General features: G+C 49.8%; 1 protein-coding gene across 2 annotated transcripts in view; it reads left to right on the top strand.

Annotated features, from left to right (window-relative positions):
* The window catches only part of LOC144155649 (uncharacterized), an 80757-nt gene that overhangs the window by 25390 nt on the left and 29318 nt on the right, over positions 1-26049 (top strand). The window contains exon 1 of one of the 2 annotated variants that reach the window (XM_077687228.1): positions 12094-12378. The exons of the other annotated variant lie outside the window; for it this stretch is intronic. Within the exon in view, the coding sequence (XP_077543354.1) occupies positions 12210-12378 (169 nt within the window). The 5' untranslated portion in view covers positions 12094-12209. Of the gene's footprint in view, positions 1-12093; positions 12379-26049 lie in introns of those variants that run through there. 2 annotated transcript variants of the gene reach the window in all.

Here is a 26049-nt window from a genome sequence, read left to right on the forward strand (position 1 = left end):
AATTGTACGTTTTTGTAGCCGTATCTTGACAGTTTTGGATACGCGACAGCTTGTTTTACCGGCGGCCTTAGCGACGCCTGTCAGCTATTCTGAATCCTGTGGTCGTTGCATGTAAGCGGCGGTAATGCGACTCGTACGCATTTTTAATGCATTGAAGGCGTCTTTGGACCACTGTCGCGTGCGTTGTTTTGAAGCGAGGGTTGCTAGCGAAAACAAAACTTTTGAGAGCACCGTTATTAAAATGTTAAACTTTCATTTCGGCGTAGCGCGCACTGTGGGGTATCTATCGTTTTCATAAGCGGTGCCGTTTGCCACACTTACTCGCAACTAAATTCGCAGGTATGGAACTTAAAAGCTTTCATTAAAATGCGTTGATTCATTAAAATGAACTAGAGCCAACCTTCTTTGCGAATTCTCCAAAAACTTTTAACTTCCGCCGGCTTATCGTGTCACCCCGGGTAGTTTGCTCGATGGAACAGCTGTTCTTTTAAGTTGTTTTTTTCACCGCCGAGAATGTTTGTAAAGTCTTCTAGGCCGGCTTTTCGTGTCTGTAGCGATTTACCTGCTGTTATTACTGTTTCCGTGTGAGATATGCCGGAAGCACTCTGCAGTGAAGTGTCTACTGCAGGCCGAGTCCAACATTCACCGAAAATTTCAGCCTTGATATGCAGAGCTTGCGTTGGGTGTAGGGTTGCGGAAAGCAATGCAGGCGAATGTCTAATGAGTGTGCCGCAGATTTTCACTGCAACACCGCGCATCATTTCCCACCTGCGGTACCGGTCAGTGCCCTATACAAACCCGTGTATTTTGGTCGCTAATTTCCACTCTAGAAATATGACCGTCCGCCCCCTAGCTGCAGTGGCGCCCCCTATAGGACGATCTCCTCGCCAATATGCCTCGCGTCTGAACGTTCGAAACACCAAAACGGCGTCTTATTGATGACTCGCGCTGGCCAGGTCACACATAAAACGGGGGGGGGGGGGGGGGGGGGGGGGTTAAAGCTGCTCTGGCGTAATTTTCAAGGGCCGTGAAATTGACAGAAACGTCAGAGAGTCAACTGAACCGCAGCCTCAAGTGCCACTACGGCTCGCTCTCCTTACTCCTGAGCCTAGAGCACTGCACAAGCCCGGGCCGGCCCAACAGCCCGGGCCCGACCCGGCCCATGGGCCGGGCCACCCGAAGCCGAGTATTGGCGGGCCCGGGCCGGGCCCGGGCTCAATGCCGCGGGCCGGGGCTGGGCTCGTGCTCGACACACTGGGCCCGGGCCGGGCTCGGGCTTGAATTCCTAGGCCCGGCCGTTAATAGTCCCGACGTGAAGTGTAGAAAATAGCATTAAAATGAATATTCTGAGTGTACTTTTACGCGATTCTTGATGTGAGTTGTACGCATTGTTTTCAAAACATGTTTTGCTAGATCTGATAGTTACTATACTGTAATTTTAATGATGTTTCTTAATTTTAATGACGTTTCTTAATGACGAGACAACCACGTCAAGTTGCCAAGAGCATGGTCATCAAAAGTGGTGGTGTCTCCCGTGTAAGCATACGAGTTATTACGCCGATGTGGCGTGAACTGCAGGCGGCGTAAGCTAAACTACGTGCGCTTTTAAACCCTGATTTTTTTCTGTATCAGTTCATGAAGTCCTTGAACAAACTATAGCTGCTTCGTCTGATATCCCGCTACGAGGACACTCAACCAAATATAATAAACAAATTTTCTTCAGCGTCTAAGACCGGGCCTGGTCACACACACGCGGGCCCTACCTATGCTCAAAAATAGATGACCGGGCCCGGGCCGGGCCTGGGCTTGAGACGACGGGCCCGGGCCGGGCTCGGGTCAGGCTCACTTATGGACGCCCAGGCCCGGGCTGGGCCCGGGCTAGGAGTTACGGGCCCGGGTCGGGCTCGGGCTTCACAAAGCGGGCTCGGGCTGGGCTCGGGCCTTAAAATCCGGCCCGTGCAGTGCTGCTGAGCCCACCAATGTGCTCCCGGCGACGCCGAAATTTCGCGTTAAGCGGGAAGATGCCCGTATTGCTTTAAAGCTCCCCGCGTTGTTCCAATGTCTAGATAACTATTCTTTGCAAAGAATGTGATCGCCAGCAGATACTGCTGGGTCGGCAACGAAAGGCGTAGTGCCGATGGCCCTTTCAAATCTGACTTAATTAATCAGTTTAATAATTAATATTTAAGTTTTTTTGAGGTGGGACTCGGAAACGAAAGGCGTAGAGCCAATGGGCCTTTTAAATGTGGCTTAATTAATAAGGTCAATAATTATTATTTAAGTTTTCTTGAGGTGGGATTAATACGTGCATTTGAGTCATTCATTGTCGCCGAGTTCTAAGCAGCGAAGCCCTCCGAAATCCGAGCAATCAATAGAATTTCGTGCATACTATACTACATGCACAGGAATGGGGCGCTATCATCAAAACGACTTGCTCGAAGCCGTGTGGGCCGGCAGATTTGTGTTAGCTTCGTAATTATCTTGGCTTGTAAAATTTTGGGGGGTGGCGTGAAAACGTGTAAAATACAACAGAAACATAGGGAAAAGTCTTCATTGAAAAAGGCTAGGGAATAAAAACACGCTGTACGAATGACAAAGGGAACTATGTTTATTTTCTTCCGTTTTTTTTTCTCTCTTTTTTAGAGGACTACATGAACATTTCTCGCCTGAAATTTGGACAGACCAAGCCAGCCATTAAAAAGAGCGTTTTAGCTTTCAAAATACGACCCCGAACCCCATTGAATAACTTCCCCACTATTTTAAAACAACGAATTATTAGAACAGTCTGCAAAAGTGGTATAAGTAAGCGAAAACTTCTGCCTGTAGTCACATCCCCCCTTCCCTCCCCCACCGAGTGTAGTTGTCTGCCATTACGAACTGCACGTCAGTTATCGTGGGTTCACCACGGTGCTGTTTTCTCGAACGTGTACACTTCTTTTTTTTTTTTTTTTTTCGGGGGGGGGGGGGTGGCACAGGAAAAACGTTCACGTAGCCGTCCTGCTGAAAGAGAAAGAGTTAAAGCGCAATAAGCCTTTTATTTGCCTTTTTGGTGCTACTGGGGTGCTTTTATTTCCTACCTGCGCAAATAGTTTTCTCAGCGTTCTCGCGTCATTTGAGTCGATTTCCCACTCTGCAAAGCGTTATGAGCCAAGCCAATTACAAAGAAAATGCAAATTTGCACTGTTTCTTAGTAAGTGTCATACAAATATAATACGGGGGAAACGGGGGCTGACTTGGCCTTCTTACATGGCATGGCTTGCAATATAGGTTCTTTTAGGTTCTGAGGACAAAAGAAAAGACAGGGGCGATGGTTATTTCTTGTTCGTACTGAAGGATGTTTAAAAAAAAAAGAACCCGTGATGGATAAATATTTTGTGAACTTTGCTTTTATACTGATGAGACAACTGTAACAATCTTTTAACAACGATATTGTGGTTTTTGCAGGCACAGGAACCGTTTGAGCTTGTTTGCGAGCCGTGTCAAGTAAAAATGAAACACTTTTCCGGAGTCTTCGATGGCACGCTTGGCTTGTAGAAAGACGGCTCGCCTGGGCACTAGCGCCAGGCTTCCATCTAGTATATATTAGTGGGATGGAATAATTGCAGGTTACTATAAAGACCACCGGCGTCAAGAATAAAGAAGGAATGAGTTGGAACACAGAAGCAAAAAAAAAAATAGCAAATCGGTACGCTTTATTAATACGATAAAAATCAGATGGAAAGACGCACACATAAAAGTGAAAAGGAAATAAAATATGGCTCTCTAGCGACTGGGAAAAAATGCACGCACTGCCTATTGTGTGGACCAGACCGTAGGATAGGATAATGTTCAGATTTATTTTGTGGTCCAGACCTCACGGTTATGTCCTGCTTTGAGCTGCTGCTAAAAGGGTTTCGCTCGTCGGCTTCCGTGGTGCAGTGGTAGACTTATGGGTTTTGGTGCTAACGCCCTGGATTAGAGTTCCAGCAGTTATATAGTTTTTTTCCCAAGTGAATTTTTAGCTGTAACCTGTACTCTTCAGTCAATTCTACGCATTATTTCTGTAAATAAGCCTGGATTGGTATCTTTTAGGTTGCTTTAGGCGAATAATTAAGGATCAACTGTACCGTGGTACGGTCCACAGAATAAACCTGAACATTACCGTGTGGTCTGATCGATATAATAATGCTGCACATTATCCTGTGGGACGAAGAAGTGCCTCTTGTAGCTTGTTTCGTCCGCGATATTTTGCGGTTTTTTTACGCTCAACCAACAAGGCACCGCTTCTGTCCGAGGGTTGATGGACGGAGACCCCCCGGAGGAACCGTTCGACGTCGATCCACCGGCGGGCACCCCCTTCAGTAAGTGCGTCAGCCTCCCAGCTGACGCGGACAGCGAGGACGCCGAGCTCTACTCAGCGCCCAGTGACGAGGACTCCAGCGATGGATTTCAACTGTACTTGGGAAAAGAGGTGACAAGAAGGCACCTCACGACTTCTTCGCGATCGAGCACCTCGACTGTGAAGCCCGTGCCTAAACACCTTGAGTACACGATACTGTTCGTGCCGGAGGCCAAGGCGGACAACTTAGGATGCTCAACAAGCAAGCAGTCTCCGCGTTCCTCGAAGCTGCTGTGCTCGGTGAGGTCAAGGACGTTAGGATAAATTTCCGGCGGAACATCGGAGTCTATGGTTTTGCGGAAGATTCCGTAACTGCAAGACATAAAAGGGCAAGCCCATGCCACTCCGTACGAGTATACACGACGGTAGGCGTCATTTATGACGCCGATGCGTCTATCCCTGAGAAGGACCGGCCAATACTAACCAAGCCTGCAGATCAAGGTATTGTCATCAAACAAGTAAGCCGCATTGGTACGTCCAGGGGCCTGAAGATTATTTTCAGGGGCGACAGTCTCCCGTTCATTTTAACGTGGGTCATTTCCGTCAACCTGTCCTACCTTATGTGCCAAAACCCCTCCACTGCCACAAGTGCTGAAGATTAGCCATGTCGCTGCAGTCTGCGGGAGCGCCCTTTTATGTCCCAAATGTACTGGGCCCCACAAGGCCAGCGACAGCAGTGAAGGTATCCTCAAGTGCGCCAACTTTGAGGGACCTCACGATTCCTCATCGAAGAAGTGTCTACGTATGAAAAGGGGGGTCGCTGTCTTGAAGAAGATGGTAAGGGACCACTCCACGCACAAAGAGGCTGCCGCGACGGTACGACAGCAGCGGCGCCACCGGTCTCAACGCCAGAGGTCTTCAAAGAAAGCTGGCCGTTTTCTAACAAACGCCTCTATGCAAGTGGCTCCGCCACTAGCAGTGCAGCTACTATATACTTCCACCACCGCTGCCCCCGCGACCACCGCCACCTCCGCCGCCTCCAGCCTATCAGGAATCGCGGAGGTGTCGCAACAAGATACAACAAACATCGCCGGTTGACACGTGGCCCCCACTGTCACCGATTATACCTCCGACTGAGCCCTAACGTCCAGTGCTGAAGACAGTCACGAGATCTTCCGCCCCGGCTACGTCTCCAGATCGGCAAGCGGTCGCGGCCATGAGGTCCCTCATGAGTGCCATTCGCGCACTTCTCACCAGTCTGAATAGACTATCTGCGTTGAGTGCACTTCAGATACTGGAGGCCCAGGATCCAGTACTTACAAGCCTCGGATAAGCGAGGTCTACGGTGGACGCACATTCTTCTTTGAGTGCGGACATCAAAGAGGCTGCCATTTTTAGTGGAACGGCCGAGGTCTAATGTCCCGTATTTCTTATCTTCGCCAGTTTGTGTTTATGAAGTCTATTCCTGTACTCGTCATCTGCGAACCGAACATATCCAAACCTATTCGGATATCTGGCTATGAACTTATTATATCAGCCACATTCGGGGAGCCCAGCAGAGTCGCTGTTTTCATCAGGTGTGAACTCTGCTACGTTCACCATTTTGTGCAAACTTATAGGGGCAATGAGTACGTCTGTCTCACCATCAGAAAGCGCCTGCTCACTTTCACTCTTGTGGGTGCGCACATACACCCGACATCTCGCTTTCAACGCAATAGGCTGGAAGAAATATTAAACACAACAGCGGGTCTGTGGATAGTTATCGGTGATTTTAATGCACTCCACATGCTTTGGGGAAGCCTAAACACAAACAGGCGATGTCGGAACCTGGTAGCTTTTGCCTCAGACCATAAGCTGTGCTTTCTAAACGACGAAAGGCCCACTTATTTACGTGAACGACCTACTGCAGTTGTTTAGACTTAGCGTCTGTGTCACGATGCCTATCGGCATGAGGTCGCGGGTTAGCATCCCGACCGCGGCGGCCGCTTTTCTGACGGAGGCGAAAAGCAAAAAGGCCCGTGTGTACGATATTTCGGCGCACGTTAAAGATCCCCTGGTGGTCAAAATTAATCCGGGGCCTTCCACTACGGCGCGCCTCATCGCCTACGTTGCGTCGGCGCGTTAAATTCTACAATCAATCAATCAAACGATGCTTTTCAGTTCGTGCACAGTGGTTCCCAGACATAGACACTCAAGGAACCGACCACATTCTGACCTATTTAAATCGATTACGATATTCCTTCGATCCATATGTTATTCGGGTAACCGATTGGTCGAAGTTCAAATCAAGAATGGAAGAGAATTACCGGAGTGATGAGCTCGAAAATCTAGAGTTTGCCATTGGAAACACACTGCAAGCCTGCAATCGCTCTGTCCGGTTGTCTCCCAATGTGACCGAGTTTGACGTGGAGCTAGAGAGCCTATGGGCTGTTCGTCGCCACGCCGAACACAGATACCGGCGAAGGAAATGTCTCGAAGATATAAGAATTTGCAGACGAACGCAAAAGATCCAGCGACGCATTGCCCAAGTGCAAGCGCAACGTTGGAAATCTTTTTGCGACTCGCTCGACCCTCGCAAGCCTTTGTCCAAGACATGGGAAACTGCGCGACTGCTAATGGCTCCCGTACAGCAGCGCTCCCAATTCAAGGCCCTGGCTATTCACCGAGAGCTCGAAGTGGCCAAGGATAGCCAGGGGGATAGCCAGGGGAGCAGGGCCTTCTGGACTATTGCTCACCAGTGACATCCCTGCATCGCGGGATTCAAGGACGGACGTCCCATTCTGCACGGAAGAACTGGAGGCGGAATTGGCTGCATGCAGGTGATCTCCGTCTCCTGGGCCTGATTGAGTCACATATGCTGCTCCCAGTCACCTTGGCAAGGATGCCCGACAAGCCTTGTTAGTATATTTCAATGAACTATGGTGTGATAGTTCCGCTTCCCAAAAATGGAAGTCTAGTCGCCTCGCTCCGCTTCTGAAGCCCGGAAAATCTATGCTGGATCCAGTGGCATACCGACCAATCGCACTTGCGAGTTTTGTTGGAAAGCTGGTGGAGTGAATCATTCTTGCACGTCTGGAGTGGTTCCTGGAGCATTTCAACGTCTACTTTGATGACATGGATGGATTCCGTCGTGGGCGCTCATTCATTGACTGTGTTATTGATTTGGGGACTTCTGTGCAGCCGCGGAAACGTGTGAAGCGCATATGTGCTGCGTTGTTCCTCGATGTTAACGGGGCCTATGATAACGTGGAGCACGATGAGATTCTTAAAGTACTAGAGGCTGTGGGGCTCGGTGGCCGGCTCTGCCAGTGGATATGGAACTACCTCACGGGGCGGTCATTCTTTGCAATTACAGCAGACGGACCCACATCAGCTCACTATACTCACCATGGTGTTCCCCAACGAGGCATCCTGAGGCCTGCACTGTTCAACCTTACACTAATTGGCTCGACTTCCTGACTTGACGACCTCGTATCTACTTAGGCAGTTGGAAATATTCAGCAGCAAATGTGCAGTGCTTGCGTTTACACGAAAGCCTATGTACTCATAGTTTTTGTATATTAATGGCGAAAGGGTGTCTTATGTGAGAAATTACATGTTTCTCGGCATAGTTGTCGACAGAGGCCTTTCTTGGAGCGCTCACGTAAATGTGTGGGGGAAGGGAAACTCCCTCGCAGGTTCTTTCAGGTGTTCTGTAGCGACTGGGACCTGCCACAGTGCCAATAATTAGACGAGGGCGCTTGGTAACGGCACAAAGAAATATATATTCTTAGAAAAACACAATAAACATCAAACCACAACAGATTACACCCGAAAGCCAATTACAATTCAAAGGTCTGCCAAATGTACGTAACTCTGAGAACCACCAGTTCTAAAGAAAATACAAAGAAAAGTCCCCACCAAACATTCAGGGCGATGAGACGCCGTCCGCAGGGCGTCGTGGGTGCTGGGGACGAGGCGGGGTGTGGCGTTGCGGGGCTATGACGACGGCGTCGCGCACGCCGGAGTATCGACGAGGAAGACGCACCGTTTTCCTCGTATACAACGGTCTGCTTGGTAGCCGCTCACGATGCGGCGCCCTGTAGCAGCGGGCAGGATGCAACCGTGCACTGCCGGTCGCCGACGGGCAGCAGGCGGCGGGTCGTCCCAGCGCTGGAGTACGCCAACGTTGCGCGCCTCAACGAGTCAGGAGTCGCGCCTGGGCTCCAGGATGCCAAGGCGCCAGGTAGACCCCTCTTGAGCTCGGGTCCCGAAAACCCGACGAGCTTCGAGTCTTCCACCTGGAAGTCCCGCTCCACGAACCTGCTCCGTCCACTCCTCCCGGCGTTCTCCTCGGTTCTCCCCTCGCCTCCACCGATCTTCGCTTGTGGCCACTTCCCATTGGCCCACGTCAGCCCCTCGTGTGGCTTGCCACGTTCAGCGCAGCCACACTAAGGGCAATCCCCGCACGAGTACTGCGTGGGTATGTTTCCGCGAGGTTGTCGTCGTTGTCGTCGTCGTCAAAACGGGAACCTCACCTCACAAAATGTTATAAAGATGAGGCTCTCTGTAGTGGTACATGTACAGCCTCCCAAATTTTTAATAGTGCGGCGGCCGCTTTTCTGATGGAGGCGAAAAGCAAAAACGCCCGTGTGTACGAGATTTCGGCGCACTTTAAAGATCCCCAGGTGGTCAAAATTAATCCGGAGCCCTCCACTACGGCGCGCCTCATCGCCTGCGTTGCGTCGGCGCGTTAAACCCTACAATCAGTGCCCATTTTTGGGCACTGATGGTGCAATTTTTTTCAATGAACGTGTGTTTATTCGTTTGTTCTGATTTGCTGTAGCATTTAAAAGGAGCCATGAAGACAAAATACAAGTTTGTAATATTCGAAAGATGTCGTGTTTTATGGTGCCCGCAGTGTTTGTCCGAATGCAAATGATGCTTTATTTACTGGGAAATGAATTAATTTAAGTTAAAATTTTGATTTGCCCGCTTAATCGTGCGTTTGCGTGGTCTGCAATGACATCACAGGAACCGACCGCTCTGCAGCCAATTGAGAAGCTTGGTGTACCGTTAGTGAACCTTGATGGCGCCACCATACCGTGGCAAGCCGTTTTCTGCCTTTGGTTTGCTTTTGACCGTATTTAAATCTGGCTTGTTTTTGTTCAGGGAGAAAATAATCGTTTCGTTAAACATAGTGCTCTCTCGACAAATATGGTCCCGTAAGACACCGTTGCTTGTGTCCATCGGCCAGTGTCGTCTGAGACAACCCCAAAGTACCGCAGTCTTGTGCAGCTAAACCAAGCATAGTGCGCGCAGTACCAACAGCAGTACGCATCGGTACTTCTATGTTTACGTGTGCTTTCGTAACTTCCACTGTTTGTCCCACCATTCTTACGCCTTTAAAAAGAATGTGGCCTAAATTTAGGCGCAAATAGCTCGTTCGGCAAGCTTATAAGCTCTGCCTAATCTTCGTTTGCTTTTGCCGTCCTCAGCCAATCGCACAGCTGGCTGGTATGACATCATAGGTTCTGTTGCGGGAAATGAGCTAATGGGTCGCATGGCCATTCCCTTTTTTCTTAACTATGTAGCTTATTTGAGCGAAGTTTACGTTAAAAGTGGTGTCAGCATGATTCTAACGAGGCAACCTTTTGAATGAACCAAACTTGTGTTTTCTCTTCATGGCTCCTTTAAGTGGTAGAAATCCTTCAAGGACAACAAAACTGATTCTTGCTAGCTGAAAAGCTTTAGCATTCTATACGATGAAGTTGGCCGGATGACCTCTACGACGGACACAGAAAAGCACTATTCTTTCTCGTTTTGTTGGAGACTACGCGAATCGTTCCTTTGAAAGTAAAGCCTACACTATGAATCTGCATTTTTCCTGCCCATCATTCACTACAGCGTGCACTGCGATTGTTTTACGTCGCACAACGTAAGTGCTCAAGCACTCAGCATTTCACGATACCCACAAACACGGGCTAACGATCGCCGAGCTGCCAGTTTAACAATGAGTTTGAAAGAAATTTGTTCAGTTTGCCCTTGATTTTTGAAGCCTAGTGCCAGATTTGTTAGTAGGTCGGCTTTTTCAGAACCGAAGACGCAGGTACAGGGGAAATTTTCTATTTCTGCTAGTTCTTGACAGTGAAGCTGCATTAGGCCCTACAACAACATCTTTAGTGTCCTTCTCACGGTCAAATAACGATCCCCTGAAAGCTAGACTTTGTGAGGGACGCAACTCTCTTCGCGAGATGCGCGGCACCGAGGCTGCCTGTGATGATGCTGATGGTGATGATTATGATGATGACGACGACGACGATGACGGTTGTGGGGGGGGGGGGGTTGATTTACTTCAAATGTCTGCCACGTACCCACGTGGGGGGATTGGCCAGGGATAAACGCTTACTGTACTGGTGTTGGACCTAATACATTGAAATTACTTTCCAGAGACCAAAATATCGGCGTTAAAAGAAATTAAGTGAACTTCGATGAAATTCCGAACTACCCAATAATTATGACTCCCCTATCTATTCAAGTAACCTCTCGTAGAAACATGCTTGAAAAAAATTATGAATCTCTCTTTTTACGCAACCCAGATTTACGGCAACAAAAAACTGAACGACGGGCATAGAAAGCCTCAGTCCCGCATGGTTAATCGGCTCCTCCAAGAGGCGGCAACGGGGAAAACAAAATGTTCGACTGATTCTGGGACCTGGCACCGTACACATATGTACCAGTAGCAGAAAGCCCTGACCTGATTGATGAGAGATAAACTGTGCCTCGGAATCCGGCCGCATGATCAGTGAACATTACTTCGCACTGACGGCTGCCGGAAAGCGACCTTCTGAGCAACAGGCCAGAGCAACAGGTTCTGAACATACAGAAATACGAATTATTAAATTCAAAATCAAAGTCGTTTCGCAATAAAACATGATCATAAGCCTTTATAAAAGGCAATAAACCTGAAACGTTTAGTACCGTACCAATGGCTGCAAAAACTGCCCATCAGTTGGCATTTTTTAGTGCACTTAAACGTCGCAGTGTTGTCTACCTAGAGCATGCTTTACAGATACATTTCGTCGCTTGCTTTTTGGATGCTGCAGATTACGTAGGTACGTCGAAAATGAAGGCAAACAGGCTTGAAGAAACAAAAAGATTTTCGGTTATGCAGAGGCGCTTCAGAGAGTGCCACTTCGCCCTTCGCTCTGGTTAGCGGGCCCCCTCGTCTTACAGCAGTTAGCGCGGCGGCGCCCGCAGTCGTTTCTTCGGCAGGCGCTTGTCGTCGCGAGGCAGGGCCTAAGCGAGGGGGGGACCCGTTTCCGTCATCCGCCCGGGCATCCCGCGGCAGCAGCAGCAGCAGCAGCCTGGGCGGGAACAAAGGGCGGCCGGCCACAGCGGCGGCAGCGCCACGCCATGGAAACATTGGGGAGAAAGGCCGGCGGCATCGGAGCGGATCGGCGCTTGTTCTGCAAACAAAGTTGGTCCCCGTTCGGGACACGGCGCGAGACTCCCGCAACGTCCCTCAAAGGCCGGTGTGCCTCCTCGCCGGCGAACATCACATGTTGAATAGGGAAAAGGGAACTCATTTCGGCGAGGGCGCCGGCACGGGGAGAGGGCGCGCCGGGGAAGGGCAAAAAAGAGCCCGAGCGATCACCCGTGACGCAGATTTCCCGAGTGCGCACGCGCACTGGGCCCACCCCCTCGCCAGCAGGGCTCGGGCCGCGGTGGCAGCACCGGCGGCGGGATCGCGCTCTCCTTTTCTGGCAACCATGGGGTAGTTGTTGCGCTCGAGACACGACGGCTGGCCGGGGGAAAATGAAGAGCGAAAGTTGGTAGTCGCGGCACTCGACGAGGAAGAGGACGAAGGGGCGAGCGATCGCGCGCACTCGCGGTCCACCGAACGACCAACATGCCACGTTCCTTCCTGGTCAAGAAGGTCAAGTACCCGGTGGCCAACCACCACACCGGTGGGCCTCGCTGGTACCGGCAGCCGTCCAGCCCCACGGAGGCGGCGCCGGTGCCCAGCCCGCAGCCCAGCTCTCCCAGCCGCGGCGGCGCCGTCGCCCTGCCAGCCTACGGTGAGTGCCGCTGCGCCACAAGTGCACCGGCCGCCGAGTCGCGTGTCCGCGCCGAATTATGCCCCACCCGCTCGATAGGCGCCCGCTGCACACGTACACGCGCAACAGGTCCACTCGCCCACACGAAACATCAGCTGACACGCGCCCACTGCCGGCCACTGGGAGAGAGGCCGGCCCTACATCGGCCGACGCATGCAGACACTGTACGCTCGGCGCTCTTTGCAGCCGAGTGACAGTGGCCTCCCGAAGCAACAACTGGCCTCTGTGGCGAGGGCGCTCACTGAAGCCCGTAAGGGTCCAGCAGCCGAGTAGCTAAATGTTGCCAAGGCCCTGCAGCTCTACGCTTTAGCGCGCTCAATATTCGTTCGAGCGGTAGTTCGTTTCGCAGCTGTTTTTGTTGATGAGGGCCAACTGCGGTTAGCTGATCTTACGAGCCGGTTCATTTAGTGTACCCGCAAAGTAAAGCAGCCCTGCAACCATCTTCCTGGGTTTTCATACCGCCTTTTTGTTTGTTTGTTTTTTCAAATAGTGCAAATGTCGCCGTATGTTTGCCGCGCAGTCATCAGGTTATAATCGGCTTAAATGTCGCAATGCCGATGTGTAATTTACTTTTATACATACACGCCTTTACGAGGCACGCATGCAGCCGGTTTGTTTTACGTGGTATGAAGCACAAGTTGTCACAAACGTTGGAGTTGGTGCCATATCTTCATCCACTGGGTCAGTTTCGCAATTCTGTTCGTGTGTGGTGTGCACATTGCGTTTCTAAGATTCAGGCGCTTGCGATCAGAAAGATTACTTTCTGGACGAAAGCGACTGCAGGTGTCTGCACCCACCAGTAGAGCTTGCATGTGGCCAGAGAGCTTACCGTCCGGTGGTGGCGTTTAACTCTTTTAACGCCTTTGACATGGCTATTCGAAGATAACATTGTTTGCCAAATACGCATGAAGGGTACCTGTTGCCTTTGTTTTTTATCCATCATTTTCCTGTGGGTTTTCCGTAACGAACCTCGCTACCATGCTTCTCAGTATGGCCAACATGCTTCCTTTTTATCGCGTTAACTTCCCCGCAAAAATGATCTATATATCTGCAGAATAATGATTAATCGCAACCTAATTGTCCTCTCTGGTTCCAGCTTTTATTCATTTTCCCCAGAAAATGTCGCCTCTTATAAACGTAGATGAAGCATAAGGGAAACACTGCAGCTATCCCTTCAAAAACGTTCGCTTCGCTCCTTACGTCGAAAACGATCAGCATTGCTTTGCATTCCGGTTAAACCATGCAGTAGCGCATGTCTATTATGCAAACACTGTCTATCAGCTGGGCAGTGCCTTATTCAGGAATAAGCATTATTACCCCGCTTTCGCAGCTACTCAATCCCACAGTTTTTAGAGAAGGTGGGAGTGGCGGCATGCCTGAGGAGAGAACGGCCAACGCGCTATTTTTACTACGTCCGCTTTTTGAGGCTCGTCGCTTTAGCCTGGTTAAACCGCCCCCATAATTGCTGGAAACGTCAGCACCTACACGATGCCCATTATACTCAAGCTCTTTCGCTCATCTAAAGTGACACTGGGGACATAGACCGGCAGTATGCCTTCATTTCCGCGGCAACGGAGATTTCTGCTGCACAGGCTCATTTTCGCGATGTTTTTGCCTCACTTCGGGTTCTAATGTTTTCCTTAAGAAATTATACGTAATACCGCGAACAGACGGGACACACCAGCGTGGGGATATCATAATCATTCCTGTTTACTTGGGCAAAAAGTGCGCCATTAAGAAAGCTAGTTGAACTATTTCTTAGACGCCACATTTTGCACACAGCGAGCTTTTGCATTGTATATACTCACTGAGCAAAGAAAGTTAGCAAATACTACAGAGCTTACGCGTAATCAATCATCAAAACTCTGTAGCAGCATTGATGAAGATGGAGACGACAAAGCACCGCTCTGAGGCTCGCTGCGCGAGCCTCGAGGCGCGAGCGGTCAGTGCTCCTAAGAACTCCGGGCGGTCGGCCAGGCATAGCTGCCGCTGGCCCGCCAGCTGCTGACGTGTTCTAAATATATGAGTTGTTATGTGGCACGGCGTTTTCATTGCCTCGTGTTGCCACAACTCCTTTCCCCAGGAGCTGCAGATTTCGTCTTTCAGGAACCTTTACAAGCCATTAATGAAACTCATTTATCACGAATACATTAGCCTTTTACCCCCGTCGTCTGTTTTCGGTACTGGAGAGCGATTAACTACTGCTGGAACTTGTTCCATGTCCCGAAATGCTTGGCCTGCGCAATCCAACGCTTATTGGGTAGTAACACTCGGAATGGCAGACGAAAAAGTAGAAGACCAAAGCTCGTCCTGTGCACTTCCCTAATCTGCTGCCTCGTGCACAACTTTTTAATTCAGCTGGGCGAATAACCTGACATTCTGAAACACTCCTGATGTATTATTGGAACAACTTGCTACATCTCACAATATCGACGAGAACAAAACACTACGTCGACTAGCCGATTCGCAGCGTTTCCAGAATGCCTCACCGTTGAACTCGAGGCCCAGGGTATTCAGAAACGAGGAGTATTGTCACTTTGAGGCTTTCGTTTAATGAACAACTTAACTGCCGCGGAGGAATACACGTGCGGCTTGTACAGACTGGAGCACACCTTTACAGCACTACGGGAGGAAACAGGCTTCTAGCATGCGCAGTAACTTGCGCAGGCCCAGCCTCGCTAGACTTGTTGGTTTAGCTCCTTTTCCACTTCAGACATTCCCACCTTACAAAAGTACGACGACAGAAGTCGTGGTCTGTATTGCCCGGTCCCTTTGAGGCCTTGTGCCGTCAAAATTGAATGCTCAAGAAATTGGAGGACCTGCTACGGGGCTCTAAAGCCTTCAAATCGTCTAAATGGCTCTAATGTAAGTGGAACCATGCTGGGGCACCCAAACTGTACTCCACACCACGTTTAGCCTGAAGTGATGCATAGGGGGAAGTTAAATTGCGTTTGGTGCCCCACTAGCATCTCTTGGCCGTGGGTATCAAAAAGTCTCAAAGACAAGAAGCCCTTACGAACACAGTGGCAGAGTCGGGAAAAAATAACATGATTCCAGAGTCTACTGTAGTAGGCAACACGGGCACTAATAATTAATAACATCCCGTTATGCGAATGGGCTGAAATAATTTTTGCGACCTTAGTGTAACTTACGTATCCCCAAATAAGAAACAACAGGCCCAGCGATGTGTTTCATTTATTACCATCTAGATGTGAAACCAATACCTATAAAAATGAACTCACTATTATGCCACAAAGAAAACCCGTTCCAATAATGCAGTATAATAATAATGCGGTAAATAAACTAACTATGTCGTAGGTACGTCGAAGTCTTTGGGGTCCTCCAAATGATTTCAGTTTGGAGTCCTACGTTTACTATGCGGGCGATGTCACAGAAAAAAAAAAGTACTCAAACATAAAGTGTATGAGTCAATTCAAGACAAGCATTCGCACGGAATCAGCCCCGTAGACTGCGCTGACCAAGCCGCAGTACGAACGCAATCCTTCGGAATACGCTACGATGCTCGAGTTTCGTGTCGAAGCGGCCTTCCGAACCGAAACTGGCATGTCCAAGTAGCCTGAACGCGTGGGGAGAGGAGGCGACTACCTCAGCCACATCGGTCGCTGTGCCCGCGGCTGCTCAGCGAGTCTGGTCGGCGGACAGCAGTGGGTCCGCGCTCATGCCAGCTCGTGTGCGTCGCTTCGCTGTGCTCGGTCCAACGCCGTACGAGCGTCCCCTGGAAGCGGGGCCGGAAGCATCGGGGCGGCCGACCATGGCAGCGGGGCCCGGGCGCTCGGCCATTAGGAAATGAAGCGCCGTACGTGACACAGCCTATCGAACAGCTCGCTCCAAAAGTCGCCGGGTCGGTTCTCTCCGCTTGGCGAGGAACGGACGCAAAAAGAAGGGGGCAAAAACGCACGCACAGCGAACCAAAGCGCCAGCAGCCACACCGGCGGGCCACGATCGCAGGCAAAGCCGCGAAAAGGGGAAGGACATCTGTTGTGCCTCCTCCATTGGCCGCCGCGCGGGATCACGTGAGTGCGGGCGTCACGTACATCTCGCAATAATTACCTGTTCGGCCACGAGCGCGCAATTAGAAGACTTCAATATATATACGGGCCATTTTGCCTCGCCAGCGACGGGCGCTTTTTGCTGCAGCAGGGCACGGCTGCGCGTCTACGGAGCCGCTTCATTACGGCACCGGGCGGACGGCGCTGCTCGCAGCGCGTCTGTTAGGCCGGAAACACTAATTGCGTATACACTAGAACGGCTTTCCGAATTAGTGCCACCGTCGCTTCAGGCCGGCTCCTGTGTCATGAAGCGTCACGGGGTGCCACTACACGGCTGGGCTGTGTGGGGGAAGTGCCCATCTCCCTCCCCCCCCCCCCCCCCCCCTTTCCCCCTTGCTAGGCCAACAACCATACGACGCGACAATGGCCGAGCACTTTCGCTACTTGTAGGCTTGCGATACTGCGTTATGTACTCTCGCGGGACACAGACGCGACAAGTAGCGGTCGCCGTTTCGGTAGCGCTGCGCTTCCTCTTTAGCCACCAGTTTCTAGTGGGTCGTGTGAAAGGGACGTGTCTTCAACGCAAAGCTATGCACGTCCGAAGAAATAACAATCAGGCATCAAACCCTGTGCTTAATAGATACGCGTTGTCGGCATGCTTTACAAGTAGTGCCCCTAGTAAAATCGCCGCAACATGACCGCAAAGGTTATGAACGAGATCAGAGATACGTGCAGTTTCATATTGGGGCACGAACGGTACGTGGAGTTCTTTAAAGGGTCTCTCCAAGTCCAAGCGAAACATATAGTCCAGCATGAGCGAATACGTTTCCTTAGAATGGAGTGCCTAATCACGTCTTAGCACGATATTTCTTTTTTAGTTTTCTCTGTGTGTGTTCACGAGTGTTGGCAGCCGCACGAATATTTCCCTCGTCTGTTGAGAACACAAAAATGTTCCGCGCAAATCCCTTTCTATTAGCGCACCAAATTCTTACTCAGAAGAAACCAATCGAGCAGAAAGAAGTTGCGTGGAATCGTGGCACAGGTTGCGCGGGCCAATTAGCCAGAAAGCCTTTGCTCCCATTGAATGCGGGTAAATGCCACCGAAGGCAGCAGGTGGTGTTGCTTTCTTTTTCGCCGCGTGCATGATGGAATGTTGTCGATAAGTGAGCAACGGGAAGAAGGGCTTGCTCCCATAAAAAGAACGCATCGGGGTTTCTTTCTCATTTTTCTTTTCAAGTGAAATATGTTTCGTGTATGCGAAGGTGTTAGAAGAGCGCAGCAGCATAGTGATGCGCTTCTCTCCTCCCCTCTCATCCTGTTTCTTTTTAGTTTCTTTTTAGTTTTAAAAATAAGCGGGAAACACGAAACGCCTCCGCCATCATCCATCACAAACGGCAGGTGAAGAGGGAGAAAGCCAAACTTGTTTGTTGCGAGTACACAATCGCTTGCCAAGCAGCGCCGTAAACGCCTTGCCGTGTTTAACATAACCTGGGCACGCCTTTCGTTGTTCTTTCGTCTCTTGTTTTGGCAATATGCTTCGGCACCTTTGTCTCGTTTGTGTTTCGATCGTGAGAATACTGCAAGGGCGCCAAGTGGAAAGTGTAGATTGCGTGCGTTCCTGTTGACACGGGCGACCGTCACGTGTTCACATCCCTTTCGGCCAGCTTACGGATGGCTTGTTCTCGCACCAGGAAGTAGCGTGCGCTCATGTCCGTGTCGGCAAACAGTCTTGACAAATGCATTAGTGCGGACTGTATACGAGGATGGGGCGCCATTCTCAAACTGAAGGGAAAATCAGTTCCGCAGAGCAACTTAACACCAGTTCTATAAAGCAACATAACACCAGCTTTGGTATAGGTTATTAATGATGTACGACGGTGAGATGTAATATTAAGGCCGGTCAGCCCTTACCGTATACGTGCAATCATTCAGCAAATGATGAATGCTGGAGAAGCAGAAAGATACATACCAATCATTGAACCGGTGCGCATGAAATTTATACTTACCTGTAAGTCCGTAGGGGTATACATTTAGGAGACTGCTGGCATGTTTCACCGGTAAACACCGCACACGAACAAAAAGGCAATATAAACCATGAAATTGGGGATAAAACGAAGTTGAAGGTTTTATGAAAACACGTTGGAAGCCAGTAGTACGTCATTACGATTTTCTCTTCTGCAGCAAATTGCGAATAAACTATGGCTCTAGGGTTCCACGACATCGTCAAATTGATTACATGGACTAAACTGCACAATGCAGCGACAAATTATGCTTGCGATGTCTCTTCAGATAGAACATGAAACTTCTCACACCTTCGATAATAACTGTGCGCAAATGCTTCGAATAGGACTCGGTAACTTCGGAGTAAGTCCCCTGAAAGGACTGTGATGAGTCTAAAAGCTCCACCTGATGGTGGCCTGTACAACAGCTCGCACATCTCTTAGCGCTTATAAAGCATGTCTCTAATGCATTTTGCATCCCTGCGTATACTGAGGCGCTATTTTCTGAAATCGGCAGTGCTGATTACACGTCCACTGAAGGGACTGAGTCAGACGTTATTCCCTCACCATGCCCCCTTTATTAGTGATCTCCCGCGGGACACTCCTTTTTAATGGCCCCACTCATTGCAAAATGAGCCCCGCTCACGGGTCAAGCAAGAACCGGTTCTCTAATTGCGTCGTATTAAAGTGCAAGCGTAAGGTGACTTAGCAGGTCGAAAAATACGGTGTTTCTGGCACATAAAAGGCAAACAAATGGCCGACGGCGCAAACAATGGTACTGGTAAAACGACTGAGAATAAACGAAAATTGCGTAAATTTGGGGTCCTATGGGAATCCAATCGAGGGCCCCCGAATTGGTATAGGCGAGCACGCATCCCGAGCGCCACGACGGCTCGATGGCTCAGCTGCACGCATGCGTTGTGGCCTAAGACGCGGAAAGGCGCATTAGAGACGTGTACGAGGCCTATACATCAGTAATTTGAGCGCAATAATTACAGAAGTCGCAATCAGGCGAGTATAAAAGTACGCTTGCGCTGAATGCCCTGTTTGGTTGGCGATGCGAACGCGGGTATGCGCGGCGTGGCGTTAGGCCTAACGTTACGTTTTGGGACCTCAAGTGCTCAACCTGTACCCGCAGCTTCCCGTGCAATGAATTTTACGTAGGTTGGCACGTCCTGAGAGTCAATATTACGGTTGCCTAGCATAAAGCATATAGGTCTAACAAAGGCGAATGGCCAAGGTTCTCGGTCTCAGACTAGTAGAGAGAAAGAGTGAAAATCTGCAAAAGAAAAGGAAGAGGGTGATTACAAGAGGTTATGTGACATCAACCCTCCTAGCGCCGAGCTTCGCACTCAATCTGCTGTCTGCGCAGAAGTCATTAGAGGTCGAGCGCTGTACGGCGGCACTTACAGTACCAGTAAATCCGTTCCGCGATAAGACACTAAGAGTTTCGCATTCGCTGCGATGTAAGGATCATTTTGTACTCTATGCAAAACGCCATACTTCTTTGGGTCACAGAGTCAAATAACATTCTCGGCCTCGCCGTTAGCCTACTTTGCCCCCATGGTCTTAGTCATTGGTTATTTACGTACATTCTGGCAAAGCAGGGACGTAGACAGTTAAGGGTGTAGCAGTAAAACGACAAGCTTCTATTTTTACTGAAACGATCCTTTCTTTCTCTCTGAAGCCATTCAAGAAGACGGCGCAAAATCCGGTTCAAAGGCTAAGCCGCCCGGTTCAAAGGCGAAATCCGGTTCAAAGACAAGCCGTCCAACAGAAGCAGTCGGCGTTTTTCCTATTCGCCTTGGTACGTTCTGTTTTAACTGCATCATAAGATTTCGTGACATAGTGGATGAGCGTTCTGCTTCAACTCGCGAAATCGCTGGTTGAGAAGGAGAGCGTGCGCGTTGTGTTTTGGGTGAAAATTAAAAAAAAACCGTAAAACATTCCCAATTCGAGCGCAATATGTGGCGAGAGAAACTGGATGAGGTGTGGTTTAGGTAACTAATTATAAGGTAAGCAATTTTTAGTTTTGAAAGGTTTTGTTGGGTGATGTTAATGACCGCTTTGTGGTCTCTATAACACCTTTAAATATCGTCCGTAGGCCTGCTTCACCACAGTGCCCCTGAATGATCCCTTGTTATGCCTAAGAGAGTACCTCCAGCGAATAGCGAAGTCGTGCATACTGTTTCGCGGAAATTCTAACCTACGTTGTGGCATATATTATTGTAGAAACTTACGATTACGTTGTGTAACGCCACAGCGTAGACTGCCTTTTTCCAGTCAAACCATATGCTGCACCTTGTTTAGCCGTTATGATTGGTCACTCGGGTGGATAAGGGTGAAGCCGATACACTGGCGCATTTATGAGTGCGCGTATCCATAGCAAGTACCCCTACTGTATGCTCGTGGTGTACTGAAATGAAATTTTGCAGTAACCTGGCGACGCCGTTGCGAAGCGAGGTGATTTCGCTGGGTACGAAGGTTCTGACATCCAAGCTTTTTCGACGGGGCTGGATGCGTAGTCAAGCCAACAGACACAATGAACGCAACACAAAGAGCGCCACTGCAATAGGCGACTCTCTTTATCTTCTTCATACACGCACAGTCGCCTTTTTACGGCTAACGATAACGGGGATACATCAGCTCGTATCGGCGGAGCAATGTATCGAGTCGCAAGGGACGAGTCTCGGACTCCTACCTCGCGACTTGAGATCGGCCCCAAATGCATTGTGCAACGACGGACAATCGGGAAGATTCGGCCAACTGAAGTGCATATTTGGCAGCTTGAAGCAGAAATTTGTGTGGTGTTTTCTTTTTTATATGCACAGTATGTGTCCGTTAGTTGAGTCTGCAAATATCTGGGTTTTTTTTTTTTTGTTATTCTACAGATCATCTTAAGAAAATTAGGCTTTTTATTTCAAAATGGGATACCGAAGCTTCGAGGTTTCCTTGATGCGATGAAACAGTGAAAGCTACGTTACTGCAAGCATAAATTGCTGCTCTCTGATTGGTTCAGTGCGGGAGATACGTCTTCCCGCCGCGGTGGCTCAGTGGCTAAGGCTTTGTGCTGTTGACCCCAAAGACGCGGGTTTGATTCACTGCCGGGGCGGCCGCTTTTCTGGTAGAGGCGAAAAGCGAAAACTCCCTTGTGGTCGAGATTTCGGCGCACGTTAAAGATCCCCAGGTGGTCAAAATTAATCCAGAGCCCTCCACTACGGCACGCTTCATCGCCTGTGTAGCGTCGGCGCGTTAAACCCCACAATCAATCAATCAATCAATCAATCAATCAATCAATCAATCAATCAATCAATCAATCAATCAATCAATCAATCAATCAATCAATCAATCAATCAATCAATCAATCAATCAATCAATCAATCAATCAATCAATCAATCAATCAATCAAGCAAGCAAGCAAGCAAGCAAGCAAGCAATCGGGAGATCCGTCTTGCACAGTATACTTTCTCCTTTCGCGCTGTTCTCTGCCGTCATAATCAATCACTCGTTGTTACAACTGAAACGAAAATTCCCAATAAGAACGAAAACCCTCCTCACAGTTCACTCTGAGTGCAATTTAATGCGTTACGTTCACACTCGATGCTTTGCTGCAACACGTGGGCCCTAAGCGTGTACCTCGCGGGTGTACCCACCAACACGCACCGATTCTGCGGCACTTGAACGTGGGAGTTGAGGCACGCAGCAACGAAGTAATGGCTGTCTCGGCAGCGCCAATCACGTCCCCGTCGTCCTTTTCAATCACAAAGCTGGCTGCGCGTCGCGGTTGTCAGTTACGTGGAGGCCAAAATAACCGCTCCTGGATCGATCTCGGCGGGCGGCCACACGCGGCCGTGCCGGGAACGAAGCGAAATCAACAGCCGCACAAACGGCCCCTCTGTCAACGATGTTCCCTGCCCATGATACGCTGGAGGACGGCGCTCGCGTTTTCGCCCGTCGCAACCCGCTAATGAGAAGTTCTCATTTTCGCGCGCTTCGCTTGCTGCGCTTGTGCATCGTGCGGATTCTCCACGAGGCACTGTTCATTCGTGCTTGCACTGACGCCCACTGTGGAACCGCCATCAGTGCTCGTAAACACGTGCATTCAACACAGAACTGTCTTGCTGCTAGCAATGCGACTTGGAAATTACTTCAAATTTAGAACTTATATACTTACCAGAAAACGAGATCGATATTATAAGCAAGAAAACTGTCATTTTTTATTCTACAAATTTGTTGGGCTGGTGTACTTTGGGCATTTAATATAAATAAATATAAATATATAAGGATAAACTGGAAAATCAATGTGTGGCCTCAGAGGCCCATTATGATAGCGCAGAGTAGATGTGACACAGAATGAATAAACTGGACGAATGCTGTCCTGCCTACTCTGGGCTGTCATAATGAGCAGTATACCAACTCGCCCGATCGTCAGCACCCAGAGGTCATTGGTATGAGGCACATCCTCAGCCTCTGATGAGGAACCTACACCAGCGTCGAGCGGCACCGCGGGCAGCTCATTGGTTGCTGGATATAAATGACGAAATTATAACGTGGATGTGTGACAAACAGGCGCAGGCAATGGACAGTACAATTGCCAGCCACTAGCAGACGATGCCGGGCCGCGGCACGATGACGACGATGATGATGATGATGATGGCAGTGGTGGTCCAAGGAAAGCGCGCGCGGCTGAAACATGGCCCTCCAACGGTTGGGCGGAAGGAAAGAAAAGTACGGCGTGCGGTGGTGTCGATGCAGGTAGGACTCAGTTTCACAGAGCTTCCGCCAGAGTCTTCGCCGTCTGGTACTCGGGGAAGATGTCCCAACATGACCACAAGCCAGGCAGTGAGGGGCGAACGCTCACGCGACAACTGAGTGGTTAAGGTGTTATGCTTGTGAGCACGAAGACGTGGGGCGTGGGGTCGTTCTTCTGATGGAGGCGAAAGACGAAAACGCTCGCCTGTCGAAACTGCGCTAGTTGAAGATTCCCATGGGGTCTAAGTCCATTCGTATCCATACACTGTTGCGCACCCAATAGCTGAGGCGTAGCTTGAATGAGTAAAACCCCAATTTGAACATAAAAACTGGGATTAGCGCTTTAAAGAACAGGACACACGTAAGAGAAAATGGACAGGAAGCGCCAGTCCTGTCCATTTTCTCTTACGTGTGTCCTGTTCTTTAAAGCGCTAATCCCAGTTTTTATGATCATGAACCAACTAGCCCAGCAACAAGTTTTACTAACCCAATTTGAACTCGACCTCTCCCGAATGACGATGAACTGCCAAGGGGGCCACCATCAGGTTGCACGGGCACGGGAACAGGGAGTCGTTTTTAACTCATCCCTGTAACAATAAACGAACAATATGGTGACGTAAAAGTTTGACGGGTTGTCTTCGCTGCACACTGATGCAAACGCGGACAGTAAACATTCATCCTTTCCCAGTATACCACAGTCCGTACAAAGTGTATTTCGTTGTCCTTACGTGAATCGTTCTGGTTCTTCTACCCCTCCTCAATGGACCTCTCCCGGGGTACGTCACGCGGCGGCCGTGACGTCACGGCGAGCGCACGTGCTGGGTGTGGCCGGGAGGGTGGTTGGCAAAACATTCGGACCGGCGCGCGGCGCGTATGCAGTGAGGCTGCATTAGACGCGCGCAAAAGTGGAGTTTTTGTTCATGTATTGGCTTGTCTGGTGCCGGTAGGATGCTGTACTCTCGGCTACGCGAATCGTGCGAGCAAAATCAACGGCATCAGAATTTTCCGAGTCCCCAAAGAGGTAAATTCGGCGTGTATTGCAGATGCGCGCAATGTGCCGAAGCAGCCAAAGCAGCGACATGGTCTGCTCTTACTCATAGCAACATTTCCAATTCTAGAACTTCTGCTGTTCTTGAAAGCGCGGTCATGCCGTCTACATTGGCAGTCCGCGCTGATTCGGGCCATGAAATGATGCTGTGATGCTGTTTATCAACCATCTGCTATCATGAAGCACCAGCAGAAATTTGGTCCAGTGAAGTAGTGCCGCCGGTAAGGGGCAGGGGCTTGCTGCGAAATATTGTCATGTTTTGACGAGGTAGAGTACTGTATTAAAACGACGATGAATGCCTAACCTGCTTAGGCGACGCGAAATAAATGTTTCGACGAGGGATCCGCGATTGCCGCCTGCCGCCAGATCGACCACGACAAGTTTAGTCGTATGGGGGAATCTGTTCAAGACGAACGAAATTCATTGCTTGTAAGTGCGATAAATTTTTACCTTGATGAATTATATTATGCCTTGAGGATGCGACAAAACAGAGATGATTGCCGTGCTCACATATAGCATCGTGCTTTCGGCGCGAGATGGGCCGCTCACGCAACTCGAAAAAACTCGAAAAATCTGTTTTCCCTAAGCGAACGGACTCAGTGAATGTATTCTTTGGCTGCGGCCTCCCGATGCTGGCGTATGCAGCGGGCGTACAAGGACACTAACTTTAACTATCATGAAATAATGACTACCGATAATTATTTCAGTGCCACTGTCACAAGCTATACGCACTAACCATATGTGGCTGCTGTGTTACTCTCACAATGACGATGAACCGTGTCGCGATTTCACTGGAGAAAAAGGTAACAAAACAATCGGTCGATTACGTAGAGCACGACATCATCGCGCTATTTTTGTTGTAATAATTTTTGGCTTCTGTTTATATTTTTGTTTCGTTGCTGTTTATTTTACCTTTTAATCCTTTCAGCTTTACCTTACCTTTTTCCCCTCGACATGAAATCGTGCGTACGCCCTCCGGGCGACGCAAAGGGGCCAAGAACAAGGAGCGTATACGCTGCCTGAGGCACCGCGCTCAGCTTAAGCGGACCTCCAAAGCAACAATGAATGAGCTTTCCTTGGTGTGTGTCCGAACACAAAACATCGAAAAAACATTCTGGGAATGCGTGGCAACAGCACCAACCATTCAGAATGCCTCGTTTAGGCTGCTCTGTCGTGCCCTGATTATCCGAAACCGTCACCCGTCAGTTGACCGTACGGTATACGGAAGTGTTTCGGAGGTTGTATATGCGGAAAGCTACATGGAGGTGCTGCAGCCGCAGCTACGATAGCTATACCCCCAGCTGCAATGTAGAAGGCCAGTGGCGGCCCGAACCAACGGCAAATCGTTCCTCCCGAGCGCCGCGCGGCCGGGCCGGGCCGTCGGAGCAGGCGCGTTCTGCCAACCGCAGTCGCACTTCGCGTCCGCCAGCAGGCGCCACCCGTCGCGCACGTGCGCTTCGTGACGTCATGGTGTTTACATACAGGGAGAGGTCCATTCCAGTGCGACGTGTCCTAAGGTCCTCTCCTACTACGTAGGGGTATGAGTACGTTTGGGGAAGTATAATATAATACATTGTCAGAGCTATGGAAAGGATGTGTTTGTCCGCGTAGAAGCGCGGCAACAGTATTTGTCCCCCAAAATCCGTACCATTCCACTTTCTGACGGTGGACGATACGCAGTGCGTGACGTCACCAGTCCAAGAGAAACACACTGCCTATTTCCAGTATTACGTATTATTTCGTTTGGACGTAGACCTGGCTATAGCGCCATCTAAGGGTGACACACCGGCGATTAGCGAAGAGCGTGCGCCGCAGCTGTGAA

This window comes from Haemaphysalis longicornis, unplaced genomic scaffold (genome assembly GCF_048455015.1).
Source record: "Haemaphysalis longicornis isolate Haplotype H1 unplaced genomic scaffold, Haemaphysalis longicornis Haplotype H1 scaffold_1, whole genome shotgun sequence".
NCBI lineage: Eukaryota > Metazoa > Arthropoda > Arachnida > Ixodida > Ixodidae > Haemaphysalis > Haemaphysalis longicornis.